This window comes from Fopius arisanus, unplaced genomic scaffold (assembly GCF_000806365.1).
Source record: "Fopius arisanus strain USDA-PBARC FA_bdor unplaced genomic scaffold, ASM80636v1 scaffold00001, whole genome shotgun sequence".
NCBI classification, from domain to species: domain Eukaryota; kingdom Metazoa; phylum Arthropoda; class Insecta; order Hymenoptera; family Braconidae; genus Fopius; species Fopius arisanus.
Genome location: NW_011887740.1, coordinates 5226331 through 5246356, shown reverse-complemented (window position 1 = coordinate 5246356; position 20026 = coordinate 5226331). Strand labels below are relative to the sequence as shown.

The 20026-nt window shown below is 38.6% G+C and overlaps 1 protein-coding gene across 2 annotated transcripts in view; it reads right to left on the bottom strand.

The window, feature by feature from the left end:
• Positions 1-403: 403 nt before the first annotated feature.
• The window catches only part of LOC105264710 (fibroblast growth factor receptor homolog 1), a 24829-nt gene continuing 5206 nt past the window's right edge, over positions 404-20026 (bottom strand). Inside the window, exons 2-11 of one of the 2 annotated variants that reach the window (XM_011301792.1) lie at positions 11134-11271; positions 6067-6429; positions 5538-5915; positions 5128-5309; positions 4191-4326; positions 3347-3838; positions 2774-3272; positions 2274-2414; positions 2091-2196; positions 404-1896 (exon numbers count right to left, since the gene is read on the bottom strand). In XM_011301792.1, the coding sequence (XP_011300094.1) occupies positions 1768-1896; positions 2091-2196; positions 2274-2414; positions 2774-3272; positions 3347-3838; positions 4191-4326; positions 5128-5309; positions 5538-5915; positions 6067-6429; positions 11134-11212 (2505 nt within the window). In that variant the 5' untranslated portion in view covers positions 11213-11271 and the 3' untranslated portion in view covers positions 404-1767. Of the gene's footprint in view, positions 1897-2090; positions 2197-2273; positions 2415-2773; positions 3273-3346; positions 3839-4190; positions 4327-4502; positions 4685-5127; positions 5310-5537; positions 5916-6066; positions 6430-11133; positions 11272-20026 lie in introns of both variants that reach the window. The other variant, XM_011301783.1, reaches the window with a different exon arrangement.

Below are 20026 nucleotides of genomic sequence, written 5' to 3'. Positions count from 1 at the left end.
TCCCCTGATATATTTTTTTAAATTTTGAATTTTTCACTTTCAGCGAATACCTTCTCGATTCTCATGCTCCCCTGATACGTTTTCAAAAATTTTGAATTTTGAATTTTCAGTGAATATCTCCTTGATTTTCATGCTCCCCTGATACGTTTTCAAAAATTTTGAATTTTGAAATTTCAGTGAATATCTCCTTAATTTTCATGCTCCCCTGATACTTTTTCAAAAATTTCGAATTTTCCAATTTCAGTGAATTTCTCCTCAATTTTCATGCTCCCCTTTTACTTTTTCAAAAATTTTGAAAAAGTATATATTTGAATAATACTGAAAAAGTATATCTTTTTTCATTCATCTCATGTATCAAAGGTATTGTCGATGTTATTCAAAAAATTCAATGGAGAACGAACAATATGATTTAGATGTTTATTGAACTTTGTGATTTCCAATACAACATTACACATACTACGTACACCTTAATAAACTCCCTCTCCTTTGCATAAATGCTGATATACTGTCTAACATACTGTGTTTCGTAAAGTGCTAATAACTGTTTAAATAATTCATGAATCCCTATATACAAATTTTCATTTAAATCTCCATCAATTCATTATCAAACTTAAATATTTTATACAATTTGCACTAACACCTAAGCTTAGGAATAATTATTGACACTGAATCATTTTCTACTTGCGTTACCGTAAAAAACATGATGTATAAGAATTTCAATGGACAATTTACAGTGAATAAATTATTTAATTTCTACATTACTGGGATTAACGTTAATTTATACAGTTCAATGATTGCGTGAGATTTCCGAGACCGAGATGATCGAATCCCTTGAATGTCTTCACATAAATAATTTTCAATAAATTTCCCCGTCGGGTAATTAAAAAGTCATCGAAAAGTTATCATTCACAAAAAACATTGCAAAGTGTTATCCGAAATGAATTCCGTAGTAAAACCTCACAAAACAATTCCAAAGCTTTATGCCTTTTTTCATCAAACCCCCCACTTCACTACTGAATTAAACATTTATTTTCTATAAAAAAAGATGACGTAAAACAATGTAAAAATTGACTAGTTATAAACACAACAAATTGTTGTTATTTGACACCAAAATTCGACAAACGAACGATTATACATTTTCGAGATGAAAAGTTGTCTAAATGCCTTCCAAAATATAATTTAAATATATTGTCCCGCTAGATAAAAGGCACTCCGTTGATGGCACATCTCTCCAACAATTTACAATATAAATTCAACTTTCTTATCCGAAAGATGTCATGGGTATGCTATGGATTGTCAAAATACTTCCTCTCTATGGTAAAGAACGATATACGAGTGATTCTACTGAAATTGCAACTTACATCGAGAAAATGAACAAGGAAAATCCAGCAGTCGTATTGTTTGTTGTTACCAATCGCTGTTGTTCTTTTTTACCAGTAATTCTCATTAATTAATTAGTTCTACAAGCGAAGAAAACATTAAATCCTTCGTCAAAAATTTGAAAGAGCTCACGAACGAAATCCTCATAACATCCTCAATTAATCGCAAATTTCTTGAGTTCACCTCAATAAAACAATACACTGAAATATGCGCTACTTGTCAATACTGATTCATAATATTTGGCGTGTTCATTTGCGCCAGTCGATAATCATTCATACTTGCCCCTCATAGTTACCACTACTATTCATTACCAAGAATATTTCTCCGTACATCATGCACACATATACACGCGCTTTCGACAGTCGCTTATGTTTTCATTTATTATTTTTACATTGAATTTTTCAACAGGTACGGGAACCGCTCTTGGCCATCGTCGTCATCGTCATCATCGGGTAGATTGGATTCCGCACTGGATGGCGGTGTATCCAACTGCGGTAGTCCAAGGTCCAGGTATTCCTGGAAGGTGACAATGTAAATATTAAAAACCACTTTTCTTCCGAGTCAATATGGCTGAGCACTGCTAATGCATGTGGAGTAGTTCTCACAAGAACTGATTTCCTGTCGTTGTTATTTATTTTTATTAGATTTTTTAGTTATTTTTAGACAATTATAATCCGTTATTCAATTCCGTTAAATTATTCGAGGCTTACTTGATTCGATGTTTGAGCGAGGATTTTATCAAGGCGATCGACAATTGCTTCGAAATCAGGCCTTTCTTCGGGGAGATAACTCCAACAGTCTCGCATTAACATGTAACTGGAAGAAGAAATATTATTTTTGAGATACTATTTTTGGGATTATTTTTGAAAAATACTGTTGCTCCGTAAACCTACATATTGAGAGAGCAGCAAGGGGGAATTTCCATTCTACGGCCACTTTTGAGCCATTGTAATAATTCTTCAACTGCCGATATGCATGGGTACGGTGTAGCCCCAAGCGTCATTATTTCCCACAGCAGGATTCCGTACGACCATCTGCAAAGAACATACCATTAAAAATATTAATACAAACCCTTTTCATCACATTTTATATCCTCAATAACGATCCGCGCAGACAGAAACATATCATCAACATCAATTCAATATTTTATTTGTAAAACAAGACTAACTGTAAAGAGATGAGCACATTATGTTCAAAATGTGTAAGAAACGATCTTTTCTTTATCGTCGCCTTAAAAGCAAAGGCGCATAAGTACTTTTTGCTCGCATTTCCTTTTCAACACCAACTGGCGTATACTTTTTGTTCATTAAAACATTGTATGAAGCGCTCGGAAAACACGAATGATTCATATAAACTTTTTTTATGTTTTAATTCTCTATTTCCTAATACTTACACGTCGGACTGAGTGGTAGAAACTCGATCGAAAAGTGCTTCGGGCGCCATCCATTTGACCGGCAATCTACCATCAGTAGTTTTCCTGTAGTAATCGTGACAGTGGATATCCCTAGCAAGTCCAAAGTCAGCAATTTTTAGGACGTAGTCCTCTCCAACGAGAACATTTCTCGCAGCCAAATCCCTGTGGATGCATCTCTTGCTCGATAAATAGTCCATTCCTCTGGCGACTTGGAAAGCAAACGACACGAGATCCTTTTGGGTGAGGATTTTCCTCTCTGGTGGCATCTCTCCTATCGTTGGCTCATAGCCTGATGATGGTCGGTGTTTTCTCAGGAAGTCCCGGAGATTTCCGTGCAATGCAAATTCAACGACGACGTAGAGAGGCCCCCCTTGGGTGCATGCACCCACGAAATTTATTATGTTGCCGTGCTTTCCTATCATCTTCATTAGCTCCATTTCAGATACAAGATCCATCATTTCCGCATCTGTGTGACCCTCTGTCAATAAAATTTAATTTAAAATAATGTCGTATTGTCATGTGGAATATTATAAGAGAAAATTCGAAACGAACCTTTCAACATCTTCACTGCAACTACATTTGGAATTCCCGGTTTTCCAGTTTTAGTTTCAGCAATGACAACTTTTCCAAAAGCACCCTCACCCAGAGATTTTCCCAATCTCAGATGCTCCCTAGGCAATTCCCATGCACTGTCCAGGGGTAATTCATACTCTGAAATACTCCCTCCATTGCTGTCCTCAGTTGTCATTGTGGATTTTTGCTTTTCGATCTTGACTATAGGCATTAGCTGCAGCTCCTGCACATTCTGTGCATTCACTAAATTCTGCTTTTCTACGATAACTTTTTTCGTCCACTGAGTGACTACCGCGGCTCTTGCAGTCTCGATGGCCAACAGTTTCTTCATCTTCTCCCGTTTCAGACGCTGGAATACGTAAATTACCACGACAACACCGATGGCAAAGAGTACAAAGAGAACTGCAGCGAGAATATTCACAGCGAGAGCCGGTGGTCGAGCTGTCATTGGAACTCGAGGAGGTTCGATACCTATCAATCAACGAGAATAAAAATTCAATAAGCTGAATAGACGAACGGCCAGTATCTCCAATCAATCCTAATCTTAGTTCTCATGGTTGATAAAAAGGCAATTGTCTCGCGAATGAACTTGACGTAAAAATTCTCTCCACATATCTTCCCAAAATTATTCGAAAATTTCGGGATCTTTCCAGGAAATTAACTCCTAGATAAGTCCACTGCGATGAATTTCTGTAAACGTCTTTCTTTTGAAGATATTCACGAAATAGTCAGGGAATTAATTACAAGCTCCTCTCATCTTCCCATTTCACCGCTGAAATAACAGTAAATGTCTTTAAAGAAAAAACATCAAAGTTAAACTTACTCTCAACGACAGATAAATATGCATTGCTAAACGTTTCTCCAAGTGTATTTTGCGCGATGCAAGTATACCAGCCCTCGTCTTTCTCCGTGACATTGTATAGTGTCAGAGTCTCTGGATTCTCCACTGCATCTCCAGCCTGAGATAAAGCCGACAATATTTATTAACCAATTAACCAAAAATGATAAATTACACACGAGAACAACGAATACATGCAACCAAGAGGGTTAAGCAACAATAAGAGAGAACTGTGACACGTTATTTATCCTCTGGTGAAGACCAGACATGCAAGATTTTTTGTTGAAGCATGCCCACCTGAACCTCGACTCTCAAGCTCGTATTCATAACGCTGAGTAGTGACTCGTGACGACCCCGGTACCACTCAAGATGACGATGTGCATTTGATAGTATGACGCAGTTAAAAGTAGCGTTGCTCCCAATGAGTACAGTAGTATTTTCAGGTGCCGTTGTCAGGATTGGCCGGAACGGTACGTTTTCTGGATTTGGAAAAAAAAAAGAACCCAACCACCGATATTACCGTGTGTTGAAATTTTAAGGGAAGATAAATGAGAATGAGGCGAGTGATTGTAAGCTTCAGGGTTCCACGAAAATATTTCGATCATGTCACAGTAATTATACTCCTCTGAAGATCACATTCAGCAGAGAAAGAACCATGAAGCTTTGAAAATGAGAGATCAAATGGCCTGACCAAATGTACACATAAATTAATGAAGACGCCTTCCAGAGCCCCCGAAGACACATAAATTATCACATTTGAGGGACAATTCAATTGAATAAATTTTAGTCAACAACAGTAACCATCCACCAACAGAGAACATAGACCAGAGTATTCCACCAACTCCAAAGCTGAAAATCGAAAATTTCGCCGGCTTCCAATTTCCCCAAAGACCTTCACCAATTTCTTTTCATCATTTTATACCTGTAGAATTGTTCCATTTGGTGGTGCACCATTGTCATTCGGATAATCATCGACTTTGAACCACTGAATGAACGGCTCAAGGTCCGAGACTATTGGACATCTGAATGTAACGTTGCTGAAGAATACAACTGTTTCGTTCTTCGGGAAGCCCTCGTTGATGTACGGCTTATGTGGGAAGCGCTCTAGCGATTTTTCCATTTTATTCTTACATATTCAACAATTCCCACATGATATTCAACATGCAAAACGACGAAACAAGACGAGTCGATCTATTCACTCCATATTTTTTCATTTCTCGTATCAAATATGTGATGTATTTGGACTTCGAATATATAATTGTAAGTTCAACTCATTTTGTTGCATCACTTTGCATTACAATTACCAATTAAATAATTTCTGCAATATTTTACCTATGATGTCGACCTTGAAGGTGTGATTGATGCACCCCAGATGATTGCAGACGATGCACGTGTAGTTTCCACCATCATCAACGACGAGATCTTCAATTCTCAAGGTCCACTTTGAGGTGAAAATGGGACCAACACTTCGCGATGGTTCTTCATGGTTCTTCAGCCAAGTTATGTTGGGTCTGGGATTACCAACACTTGAACAACGCAGTTTCAGCATATTTCCAGCGGGTTTCACCACTGACTGATGCAATTCATCGGATTTGTTAAAAGTTGGAGGACTCTCGGGAACCGTTGCATTATGATCTCCTGCATTTTCAGTCTCGGATTTATCGTTGTCTAGGTCAGTCTCCAAGTGGAGGGAACGTGTTTCTGGTAGGTCTGAACCAAAAGATATTTATTAATGAAAATGTGATTGACATATTGACATAATTTTCTAATTGCTTAGGTTTCTGGGGGACGAATTGTATTGAATTGCAGGGAAAGGTGAGTATCCAATGGGAATTTAATGAATTTAGAAGAATGAACTCACTTCTGGCACCAATATCAAGCTCATTGGTTTCTTCTTCTGGCCTGAGGGCACCCATGACATTGCCAAGTCCCGTACTCTCGCTCTGATATCCATCATTCTGTGCACCCTCAACTCTAACTGTGACGTTTCTCCACTTTAACGAGTCTCTACTCTGCATTCTACATCCATAATTACCCTCGTCCATCATTTCCACATATTTGATTCTCAACGACTGTTGACTGTTGAGAACTCGAATTCTCGAGGAAACCCCGCGTATTGGAGTCTCATCCCTGAACCATGTGACATTTTCATTTTTATATGTCGCTAGACAGCGCAAAACTAGTTTTTCACCTTCCTGCAGTGTTACATCCTCATTGAATGTATCTGAAATAAATGATGATGATACTATTATTTTTCGCTCAATTCCGGGTGTCTGAATCAGGGAAACTTTGATTCTGGGAAATGTGCGGGAGCCATTGCTTTTTCAGTCCCAGTGGCTTTATAACACAGGCGCCAGGGAAACTTTAGTCTAAACGCCCACGGATTCCTCGTAAAATAAAAACCTCTGGTAAACACTGGGAATTTTCAAATTGTTATTTTTTCGTTATCTGCACTTTTCCTCAAATATTTCATGTGATTAGCTTTTAAAAATCAACAGGTGGAATTGCCGGAATTTTTAAATTGAAATTCAATCCAGTCTATTTCTCGTAGATTGTTCAATTAATATTTTTAACACGTGAAAATTTTAATAATTTTCCATTGGAATTCATAACAACGATAAAACACTACCTCACGTAATAAAGACATTGACAAAACAATTTTCTAATTCCCATTCCGACACGTCTCTCCCCTCAATAAAATTCATTTGACCGAGATACGTCAAAGTGTCGATTAGGGAAGGAAGTTGTCCTCGACAATGATGAGAGCCAGAGATACCAATCGAACACACAATTTCCTGGTGTGACCGGACAGCAACACCTTTCTCAAGAGTTCTCCTATCATCTCATTCATGAGAAATTCTCTAGTAGCGGAAAGAGCCTTTAAATTCATGTGGCATTGCAGTTTGGAGTGAAGCCAGAGCAAAACTGAGATTTTGAATCACCAAGACACCACCAAGAAGTCTCACCCTTTGGACACTCAAAACCTCTAACTCTCCTCATATTCTAATGCACCGAGAGTGCACATCTAATTATAGTTACACCCGTCTAGTGTAAACCCAGGGACGTCTCGTTTTTTTCCTTCTGATTTTCATTCGCATTCTTGATTCACTACTCGCTATCAATGAAATATCTCTCCGACTTTATCATTTGCTCTCTCATTCTCCTCTCGGAGATGGGGGAGTACTGTTGCAATTTCTTTGATTAAACATCCTGCCTCTTGGTAACAACAGTCATGAGACTTGTACCAGAAGACTTGCCTCTTGAGGTGAATGCATTTTAGTTTATTTTTTGAGGCATACAACGTCTGGATCACATGTGATTATACATTTTAGTTGAGCTCATGAAATCATTTCGATACATTATTCACGGATAGATGACTAGCGTCATAATAACTGAAAAAAAAGGTCGTAGAATAGAAGCTTTTTCGCTTCCTGGATAATTTTCTCTACAATTTTTCTCTGTCAATTCGAAAAAGAGTTACTTTGTGATACCCTTCCTTAAACACCCTGTCTCTTGAAAAACAGTGACAAGCGTTGTTCGAGAAAGGCCCACTCAAGGCGAATCAAATAGAGTTTATTTTCCAACCGCAACTCCAACGTGTCTGGATCACATGTGATTCCAAATTTACTCGGTCCAATTTTTTGCCCACTTCACCCTTTATAAATCACTTTACACCGCGAATTCTTAGCATTTCTATTCCCATCCTTACTAAACACTTTTTTTTCCCTTCGACTGTCATTAGAGGTCATTAAAATTTTTTATCATTTAATTTTTTCAACATTCGCCGAATAATGTGACGCTAAAAATTGTATTTCAAAGCTCAGCATGACGTCACGTACCATCTGGTCGGGGCTGAGATTTGTACGAGAATAGAAACGATTTTCTAGAGGCACCGGCGAGACGTGCAAAAACTCATGGAGGGAATACGTCGAGAAAATTGCGTCACGGTTAGAAGGTAGGGTATTTTTCAATGAGCCCCAGTAGCGACATTCAATCATTTAACGATTATTTGTTTTTACAAGTCAGCCCCAGCCCCACACCATCATCCTCCACCAACTTCCTGCGCGTCTCTCCATCGTCGTGAAAGATGGCCCGGGCTCATTTTCCTGCGCCTATATTTTTCAATGACGGGAAATCGTATCACTTACACTTGGCTCTCGTTTTTATTTTTGTGGTGAAGGAAAATAATGATTGATTGGGCCGAAAGGTGATACACAACTCGAGGTAGACGTGTCTCTTGGGTTTTCAGGCGTTGGTGGCTATATATAGGTGGAAGCTTGGTTCCCGGGGCACGCGCCGACTGTAAATTAGTTCCCCGACTTTTTGTGTTACATGCCAGGCCACGGTACCTATTCACAAACCAGGCCTTTTAGGAAAATCATCTGGGAATTCGTGATTTTGGTTTCCCCGTGGGAAATCGGCCCATATCATTGCAGGAGTTGTCTCTTCATCATCCTCTTCTCTCGGGAATCAACGGGTTTTTCATAATAGAAAATGTCAATTTTCCTTTATTTCCTCTATTTTTCGAAATCATCAGAGACACATCATGCGAATGAAATGAACAATAAGTATTTTTATCGTCATTAGAGATTATCTCCACGCTATCCCTGTGTTGAAATCCCACTGTCCGCCATTTCTTTAATTGTACAATTGCTACAATATTACCAGCCATTACGCCATTGAATACATTTAAATAGGCAAAGCATTGTTCTCTCCCTCAGTGTTTCTCATTCAATAACAAATGGTCTCAGTGACAAATCCAGTAATGAACATGGCCGTTCAGGTTTATTTTTGACCGACTGTTCAGAATAATATCAGAAGAACAACCTGGTATTCAATGATCGTACAATTGAACAATTGAGACTAATCATAATAATTCAACTGGATGTGATTACACTCCCAATTCTTTAATCCTCTTTCAACGATTTAGTAACGAATTTTCAAAATACGCAATATTGAGATTTTACATGCAGCTGCCAATCGAATTCCAACAGAGCTCCAACAGTATATACCAACTATTGCTAATATTTCCAACAAATTCAGTTCTCTGAGGCGTAAATTTTACGGAATTATTTGTCACAAATATTTCATTCCTCATTGCTAGCTCCAACAATTCGCTACTCCTCACCGCGATAAGTATTTACCACTAATATTTATTGCAAATATTTACCCGTTGCAATGATATGTTAGTTCATCTGTGGTAAATGATTCAAAACTCAAACATCTGTCAAAATGATAATATTGTTGTGAATCAAGAATGTATATTTCTGCCAAAAGTCAGTTTTTCCCTCAGTCATCGAATTTCTATTGAAATATCCCGAGCCAAAGAAGATGTTTTCGACAAATTCGTGGAAGTTGTATGCTTTAACAACTTTTTTTTTTCACGAGTGTCTAGGTACAAGGGGGGCATGATGGGGCACCCTAAAATCCAAGGAAATGACACATGTGACTGGCAGTGAGCCTCAGGTTTGTATTCCCTTCGACGAAATTTCCTCAAAGCCCATATACATAAAGGTCTCGTCTCCCAACACTGTCCCCTTGATTTGGTGGGTGTATCTGCAGGCCAGATGTCTCTTGTACCCGACTTTATGCTTTTAAAATCCCAAAGGTCTTCCCCCCGATCTCAAAGGGACAATAAAACTATCACGGACAAGATCTCGAGACTGTCCGAGAGAATTTAATAAAGAGATAGAGAGAGAGAGACAAAAAAAAATTGAGTGGTTCTGTGATTATGTTAATCGAAGGTACAAATTTATTCCGACTGCACATCCCGAGACCGATTTCTAATCTGACATTTGAAAACATCAGAATACCCAATCGCTCCAGAACCTTAATTGATCCTTCTGCATTTTTATTGTCAAATTATTGTCACTATATATTAGGATTTATCAATTTTCGTGGTCATTTTCCATTTTTATTGTTCTACTGTTCCATCCAATCTGGTCTCATCCCTCGCCTTTCAAGAATAAATTACAAGTGGAGACGATATATTATCTTAAACCACTTGATTACGAATGATAATATATTCATCAGGTGCGATTGGGAGTAATATTGGCGGATTCCTTTTTGGATAAGTGGTAAATTGCTGAAATCCCCCCCTAAAGCGTCAAAATCGTTTGAAAATTATTATAAAAAATCACTTATAGCCCCGCCTAATTGATTATCAAGTGAAAAAGGATGACGAGCGATTGCCGGATGGTTCCGAGAAGGCTTGGGATGTAGAGTTGCTTAGGAATGCAGATGGTCAAGACAAACTATCAAACACTGCATAAATCCACCAGTGATTGGCCATGGACTGCAATTTGTATTTCAATCAATCAGGATTGGAGATTAATAACTAGTTCATGGTGATGTGAACGCGTTGACGTTACTGCTCCATTAAATTTAAGACCAACCTCATCCTATTCCTCTCCCTATATTTTTATTCTCACATGAATGATCTATCCTATAATCGTCCTGAGGATCGAAAAAAAAAGAAGGATTATCATCGCGGGGTAATCTTCCGTGGGTTCTGACAGAGTGCCACGATGAAAGCTGGTTATTAATCAGACAACCTCTGTTTCACATTACGTAAACGATTTAATCTAAATTCTCATCTGAGGAATTTCTTTTGGGATTTTAATTGTTTGTTTCTCTTTCTGCAACCGAATGGGCGTATTGCGATAGCGAGAATTTAACATTTGGCTATTTTCGGGTTGGAATGAGACAGTGATCTACAATCCTTGAAATTGTGGAGAAAAATCGGGCGTTCATTGTGGAGTCATGAATATTCAAGTGTTCGTTAACAACTAATGGGTGGATCATTAATTTTTAATCACATGTGAACATCTGCTCGTTTTTTTTAGAATTAATTTGGGACCGGAGTTGGATCGTTAGTCTTGAAATTATTGAATTTTGGAGGTAATTGTTTATTATGTGGTAGACTCACCGAGATGAACAATTCGTGATGTAGTTTCCGCAGCGAATAGGACAGTGATAAAAAAGATAACTGGAATAGTCGTCGCCATCCCGTCTGGTTCCTCTCAACTCCACTTGTGATCAACTCAACACCGTCATGAGTGGAAACCTACAAAACAAAATCAACAATGTGTGAAAAATAAACTACGTGATACGGTTTATTAACTTTCTATTTACTCAGTGGTGTTTTCGAAGTGTCTTTATTTTTTTATTCATTTGGTTTTTAAGAAAGGGAGAGTTTCTCGTTTCTTTCGCGGTCGAGTGGGGAGTCCCCTTTCGATTTTTGGCAGTTCTCCAAGTGCCGAAAATGCACTCTTGAAGTCTCAGGTTTTCGCGCTGAAATATTCGAGGGCAGTTGAATGTTTTGGGGTTCCCTTCTGGTGGCTAAGGAGAAGGGATCATGAATTTCAAAGAGAACATGGAGATACACTCCACCGTGTTTACAATCGTTGTAGTATACAAAAATAGATGCAGTCGGGAGGGGAGTGCATTTAATTCTACCATCTTTGCACGTCGCTCATGTGAGTAGAGTGCATTCCCCAGTTGAAAATTCCGTTTGTTGTCCACCTTTGTCAACTTGATTTATGGGTTTATCTATTTGTCATGGATTTCTTTCGGAAGAGTGCAAAAGAGAATTTATGTTTTAGTTCATTGCTGTGAGTATTCTCATAAGTGCACACCACTTTTCAACGCACATTCCATTATCCTCGTGCAATTTTTATTTCTCTTTATCAGTATTCCATGTACATCTGGGGAATCGTTCACACGCCAGTCTAAGATGAGAATTCCTCTCTATTTTTCTGGTGAAGAATTTTCAAAATGATGATTATTGGAATGAAAAGAACGGAGAGATGAGTTTTGAATTTCAGAGACCACTCTAATTATCGAAATAATCTAATCCTAATTCGCTGTCTCCCAGGAGGAATGAGAATGCGAGGGGATGGACTGTGAAGAGGATCGACTAATTCGACGTTCAGGTAGATCAGGTTCGTGAATTCCATATAACTCTCTCCCTAATATCAATAATCATATGTAATTTCGAGGATTGTACACGCAGACAGTTAATTGGACGATTCTTCGCCCAGTGGCTCGAAAAGGAATGGTGTTTAGTATTAAGGGGGATGTTGATTGAAAATTCATATGTTGGATGTAGCAAGAGGAATCATAATGCATTATGCAATTCCTCATACTGCGGACGTGCGTACACGGAAGAGCTACTGCTTCCGGTTCAATTCGCAATTACGCCTATTGCGTTGAATTTATTCACACGTGGATTATTGCCAATTGCAAGACCTTCACGGCTTTTTTCTCGAATCATTATTAACGTCCCGTTCGGATGGTTCCGTTATCAACGTAATGTGCGACGAATTTTTAATTAACAATCAATAATGTAATCATTAGTTCTGCTGCGAAGTGGGTAAGCGCCATTTTTTCACCACCACTTTTTAGTCATTATCTCGATATTCAGGGAAAATACGCATTTTTTCGTTATTATATTTTTTGTAGCTCTTGTCTTTCTCTATAAAAAATGGTTGAGCAAAAAAATTGTCATGTTCATTCAGTTCCGAGATATTGGCGAAAAATGGAAACGGGAAAAATTGCGCTGATTCTAGTTTCTTGAAAAGAGGTGTAATTTCACCTGAATTTTCAACAAATGGTGCAAAATTGATTGTTGCAACAAAAGTGCGATAAATTACTCGTAGATAAGGTTTACTGCCTTTGTTTATGGGCCGTGTCAGAGTTAATTTATCGAGTCGACGCAAACTCATGGGCATTGAATCACAATTTTTTAGTTCAGAGATGCCACATGGCTGCTTCGGTGTACCTCAAACACCAGAAATTGAATCCTTTGAGTCTATATTCCAGTTCTGTTTGTCTTCAGAGGGTTGTTCATACCGACATGAACACCAACAAGCAACAATAACGATAGCCCGAGCATATAAAACGCACCTGTAACGGTTTTCCCCCCATATTTTTCCATTTACTTGGGAACGCATGTCAACACTCATGTGTTAACGTGCCCGTAAAATCATCAAGCCATTTTTTATTCCCTAGAATTTCAATTGATTCCGTTCTCTCGTTAGGAATCCAAACTTTACGATAATTACGTGAAAACCATTTTAACATCGAACGGAAATCGTACGAATTATTTGAGTATCGAGTGTTTTTTAGATAAGGAGATATTGTATTTCCGGAGTGAAATTTAAACTTTGATGGAACAACTCTGTAATTTCCACGGCCGAATGTGAAGTCGAGAAAATCTTTCGAAATCGGCCCTTAATTTAGATTTATAGAGTAAAAATTCCACCTACGTATGGATGATAATTAAGAAAGCAAATGAAAAATAATGTAACGATTCGATTTTAATTGCTTGATGGAGAATAGAACAATCGAAGGCGGATGTTTATCATCGGTCTATTGTAACACCAATAGGATAGCGTTCTCAGAGTACAAACTAAGATTCCAATCGAACGATTAATTATTCTCGTGTCGCAATAGAAATTGCACTTTATGGTTCATTTAATCTCGGAGTACAGCTTGACATCAATTATTTTCACAATTGGAATGTCATATTTCGTTATTCCGTTGAATTCCGAGTGTTCCGTGATTTAACGAGAGTGCAGAGGAGCCATGAAAAACATAATTTCCCATTTTTCGTTCAGAGAAGTTTCTGGGAAATTTTTTAGGGATCTGGATGATGAAGATCACGTGTTTAAAACTGGAATGATTATGGGCCCGGGGAATTAGTCAGGTTGACGGGATTCAGTGTCTGGCACCGCCTCTTCATCCCCATCCGTTATTCCTATTTTTTTTTTCCTCCTCAGGAAATACAAAAAGGGGGAGAGATTATGGAGTTCCTGGGTGGGCCCTAGGCCATTGGAAGACTAAATAAACTAAATGGAGAAGTTCACCCCTTTCCCAAATACCAGAGAATTTTTAACACCAGAATTTGTTACTTTGTTCTTTCCAAGACTCAGCTTCACGGATCTGTTTTCAAAAACTGAGGTCTCATGTGGGATTATGAGTTGAGAACGGGGAGACAGTGTATTTCAGGCAGTGGGGCCCCACGGAATTTCTCGGTCCCACCCACAAGTCAGAATAATTTTAAAGGTATCAGGAGAATGGGAGTGCAATGATATGATGAGGAAAAAATGAATAAAAATATTCAAACATCATCCATCGCGCTAATTGTTCGGGATTCTGAAGAGGAAGCAGGAGGTTTTCCCGGGCGACATCCGGTGGATGTTGAAAAATTGGAGTAAAAAAAATTGAGATTGGGAGATTGAACTTGAAGGTGCACCACGTGCACCAGTGAGAAATCCTTCGGGGTTCTCCTGCTCGCGCCAAAAGACATGTCTTCTTCCATTATACCCTCCAATCATGAAAACAAGTCAACAAAATCAAATTATACATATTGAACGTTCCAAAAGAATATATTAAAAACAAATAAACGTATATTGAATAAAAATCCATGACAGCATCCATATTTCCTCGTCCGTGAACCACAAAATGGCGTCAGTATTGAAGAACATATTGACTAGGCTGGAAGGTATCTCTGGTTAACGGATTCGCAAATATTCATTCCCCCTCAGCACTTGGCAAATCATTTTAGCACGTCTAAACCCAACAAACTGTACAAAGTATCCACCAACTTCGCCAAGTTGGGAGACTCGAAAGTGCACGCCATCTTGGGCAATGCCCACACGCGCTCAAAACCTCAGCCGATAGAAAATTCAATCGTGACTCGCATAAACAAACAGTTTTCGGTTGGTCAACTGCGCGTATTGAATATCAATCGTTGCATTTCACACTCACTCAAAAACAACGGCCGATAAAGAAAAAAATGTCAAAACCTTCCAAGAAGACGATTTATCTCGAAATACCTTTACCTGACACTCTTTATCGCGAGTAAACACCCCTGCCCTTTCGTATTTACTTACCTGATACGAGTACAAAAATAAAAATTAAACAGCATCTCTATCTTCAGATAAACATAACATCAAGTTCAAGATAAATCAAATTATTGTTTTGTAATTATAATTGACGCAGAAGAAATATTGTTGGAGTTAATTTGCGCTGAATAATTAATTACTCGTATGAAATGGCAAATTTCACATGGGCCCCATTTTGCCCCGGCTTTTGGTTAATGAAGTCCTCTAGTCTTGCGAATGGGACTAATCACCGGCGCCAGTGTTTCCGTTTCTGAGAATCATCTCGCACAGTTGACTTCCTACACGACTCCAAACATCTGGTTCAACCGAGATTTAACTTTTTATGGTTACCCAATCCCTAGGAGAAACAGTTACGGTAAGTTTACTGGGGTTCTTGATAGACTATTGCGACATTGACTGTTTATAATTTTAATCAAACGTTGATAAGGATAATATCTTGGCGCCGAATGCGATGGATTGCCTAGGTGAACCCGAAAAGACGTTATCTCGAGGAAAATCTTGTCGGTGGTTATCTACCAATGAGATACGTCTGTATCTGGGACTCCCATCGACTCCAATCTCAAAACAATGAATCCCCAAGGAAAATTTGAAGTTGGAAAAAAATTCTGGTAGTTGATACAGAAATGGCGCATAAGCCGTCGCAGTTAAAATGCACTTACTCGGCAGGTGTAAATTCATTCCTATATTTTTTTAAAACTGGAGGTGCTCCTTTTGTTAACCCTTATATTAGCCCTTATCACAGGATTGAGGGAATGAAACGAGTGTGGGCCATAACTCCTCCGCACGCGTTCGTCGTGTCTGATGATCGGTAATGGACGGTTTCCTGGGTAGACGATGGACGACGGTTAACTGACGATTTCAATGTTGAAGAACAACAACAGATAAACCGAATCTCAAATTTTCGGATGGCATGCAAGTGCCGTTCATATCGCGTTTTAATTAATTTTCCATGTCGGAGGATGTGATTCGCGTCGCATCTGAATTATAAACGGTGATCTGGTTCATTAAAGAACTCCATCGTTAATGATTGTACATGAAATCCTGTTGTTTTTTAATCCCTACATTTTTAACACGCATTCAGTATTTCCCCTGCGGCATTTTGCAGAGAAAAAAAAATCGGTTAAATTGAAAAATTGAAATGAAATGTTCAGCTAAGAATTACCGGAAAATAATAATTAATTTGCGTCCTGTAGTTTTCTGATGACGACACAATGGGCAGGCGTATCCTTTCTGAAAATTGAATTTTTCCTGGTTATCCGTGACGATCAGGTGCATGCGACATCCGAAAAATGGTCACGTATCATAAAAATACACCGTGTCAATACCAAACTCGAGGAAAATGGCACCCCAAGAGGCCCATAGATTGTCAGTGAGTCCCAGTGAGTGGCAGTGAGTCCCATCCTTCATTAATTCATGTTGAGATGCATAGGGCCGGAAGTGGTGATTCGGGAGAAGACCTTCTCGAATTCTCAACCGGAAATGGCGAACGAGACGCGTATACGGGAGTCAAAAATCCCAAGTGTTCTCTCACTCCAAACACCGAAAAGACGTCAATGGGAAAAGGAAAACAGGAAAAGTACCGAGTGGTGGGCGTTTTATGCAAACTAATAAGAATAAGAGAAAGAAACCACGGAAAGAATAAAATTTAATATGAGAGAAGAATGAAGGCGGAGGGCTTTCACTGAGGCCGTTCACCATTAAAAACATGACTCATTGACATGTCGCCAGAACTCGGGGAATAATTCTCTTTTTACACTCGAGTTGAATATCCCGTGCCACGGTAAATCAACTTTTAACGTAAATTTGGAGGAGTGGCGGATGAAAGGGGCACAAAAGTCCCCCTCATCTCCAACTTGACTGGCCACAGGGATTACAGGGTTTGGTATTGTGACCTTGAATGATCCTCTTGAATTTAGTAACTGTGACAATCGACATTTGGCGGTTTAAAGATGGTACGGGGTCAATGGAGATATTTCAGAATAGTCCCACATGGCCACTATTATGTACAATGTACAATGAAATTCTTCATGGGGTTCCACTCTGTCTCACAATCATTTAAACTCTCTTCATTTGGTTTTATAACTTGAACCGTTCAACCCACTTTGGCAATGTTAAAAATCATAAATTTTGTGGCTAATCGTGCCATTAATAATATCTATTTTCTCAAAATGTTCAGGATGGCATGGAATTAATTCCAGGTGTCAAGCGGACACGCGACTTGGAATATAATTCGCCCACGGATTATCTCTTTCTGATCGATGAACGATTTTTGAGTTTACCAATTCAATTTGGATGGCTCGATGGATCTCCTGGTGCATGTACATATGTGTCGGGAGATATTGGTATTTTCAGTCCGAGTGCGTGTGGGATTTATAAATGATTGGGTTATGTCACATGGGGGCTATTTCGGGCAATTGGAAATGGGAATCAATTGCGTTTTGAAATTGTAGTGCTGTGGAATTTATGGATTATGTCTCGGGTGGGAGTTGAGTGAGTCATTTTGAAAATAAATAGTTGCAAATATGTGAGGCAAGTGGATGCGATTGGCAGATATTGACACGAGAGGTTTTTGAATGAAAATTGGTGAGGGAAAAGAGTTTAATTAAATAATTTGATAGACATGTCATTGGTAAATTGAATTATTATGACGGTAAATTGTTGAGTTGTCTCGGTAATATGTCGTATTAGGAGAAAATGTCGAGGACTCTTTTGCAAGATTGGGAGCGCAAAACTGGGTCGTCATCGTTCTCATAAAAATTATTACTTTTTCAGATTTAGAAATACAGGCTTCACTGTTTTCTATTCGGACGAGTGGTTTTTATCTTTGTGATTATCTACGAAGTGGATAGATTCGTGTCAAGAGCTGTTTTTAGTAGCTGAGAAAATTCCCTCCAAAATAGGCCTCTCAAGATTTTCCAGAATTTCTCATGCCCCAAATGATCACGAAAATTACAAAAATTTCCCTTTTCATGTACTCCATGTATTTTTTTATTCTCAAATAAATCACCACTAGGGAAAAATGTTTTGAAACTTATTCAGAAAATTTTCTGGCTTTTAAAAGTCTCTCAACCCTTCAATAAAAACTCTATCATTATTTTATAAAATAAATCAACAAAGATGAAAAAAAAAATGTTGTGCAGAAATCAGAAATTACAATGAAAAATTCGTTTTGATTAATTTCCGTAATTGATGTGCAAATGTCGGGGCTAAAACGTCGATATCAATCCACTTGTACAATAGGTAATTTATTGACGCCGTCTGGTGTAATTTTAATTTTAACCAGCGAGATATAATTAAATGCCACTGGGCATTCCGAAAAGGGGACACTCAGCGCTCCAGATAGACTTTCGAGGTCCTCGAGATTTTTTTATCGCCCAGAAGTAGCTTCTTCTTGTTGGTGATGCTGAAGAATTACAGAGAATTTCAGGCACGCTGGCAGCCCGTGGGATCGCACCGATACAACCAACATTATTTCTATACACTTTAATTCCTACATTACTCCAGGTCCGCCGGCTATTTTACCTCCTCTTCATCAGCCAATCTCATCTCTTGTGAATATTATGGGGGTATGAATGAATAACGTATTAAATTATACACGCACTCGCGGTTATGTGGATTCAGTTGGTTATCCGATGCCAATCGAGATTAAGCCCTGACGTCCGGTGAATGTTCGTATTGTCTCTGGTATGTCAACGACTTTAACATGAAATATATTTCCATCCATTGAAATAGAGCATTAAAATTAAAATGAAGAAATTAAAATGAATTAGCTTGATCAATGGCTTGGTACTCTATTATTTCACGTGAGTCAATCGATTTGATTTTTTGGTTATTTTCTTTTTAATAGAAAAAAGTCAATCATTGAGTCGTCAATTTGCAATGAAGCGAATCCCACGGCACTCGATTTGTTCTGAGAAGAGGGTTCCCGATAATTTCCCCGTTTAATAAACCACCACAAAGGCATAAAGTAATGTGAGCTTATGCGTCTTAGGATGTAGTAGCTGAATTAAAGAAAAAAACGAGAACTGTATCGCCTAATTGGCGGAACGAGCGCAACGAGGTCGAGTGATTGGCGAGCGCGTCTTTTCTTCCCGATGGAATCTAAAGAAGAAATCATACGTCCAACTAAAGCATCGTACATCGTTCCGGGACCCATTGCATCCGGAAGAATTAAAGAGGGAGATGGAGCCTCGCAATCAAATGTATACCCATCGGTTTTCTTCTATCCCACCAACTTTTCCCATTCATTTTGCTAAACGTGTTCTCCAGAGTTAATGACGTTTGTCCTTCGGGCATGTCCCGATGACACTGTAATTACGGAATTAATCCATCTCTTGATTGATATTTCACAAATTAATTGTCATGTAACACGTGAGAAAATTCTTTGGAATTCGTTGTGGTCAATGACATTGGAGCTTGTGTCACACATTTCCAATTTCTTCAACAAATAAATCCCAAATATTTAAGACCTGCAACCCACTGTCATTTACTCCCATTTGATTGCTGTACCTCAACCTGAAGAATGAAAAATTGACGTGTAAGACTAGTGGCTCTGCGGTTGGATAATGACACCTCAAAAATTCGTGTTGTGGATACAAGGAAGGTATATGGGGAGGGCGTGAAATACACAGTGTAGACCGACAGGATCCACCTGGTCAAAAATGGATAAAAAGAGGGGAAAGAGAAAGAGGAGAGAAAAAAAAAAAGGTACCGGGAGAAATATAAAAGCCACATTCACGCGTTTGCTACAACGGTACGAATGTGAAGAAGAGCTTAAGCAAATAACCTGTTACCTCGTTCAAGTCCTTCCCTCATCGCATCTGTCTCGTTAAGTTCTCCTTTCTTTTATTTTTTCCATCTTTCTTTACTTTGTATTATTATTTTTATTTATCTCCGCCCCCCCCCCTCCTC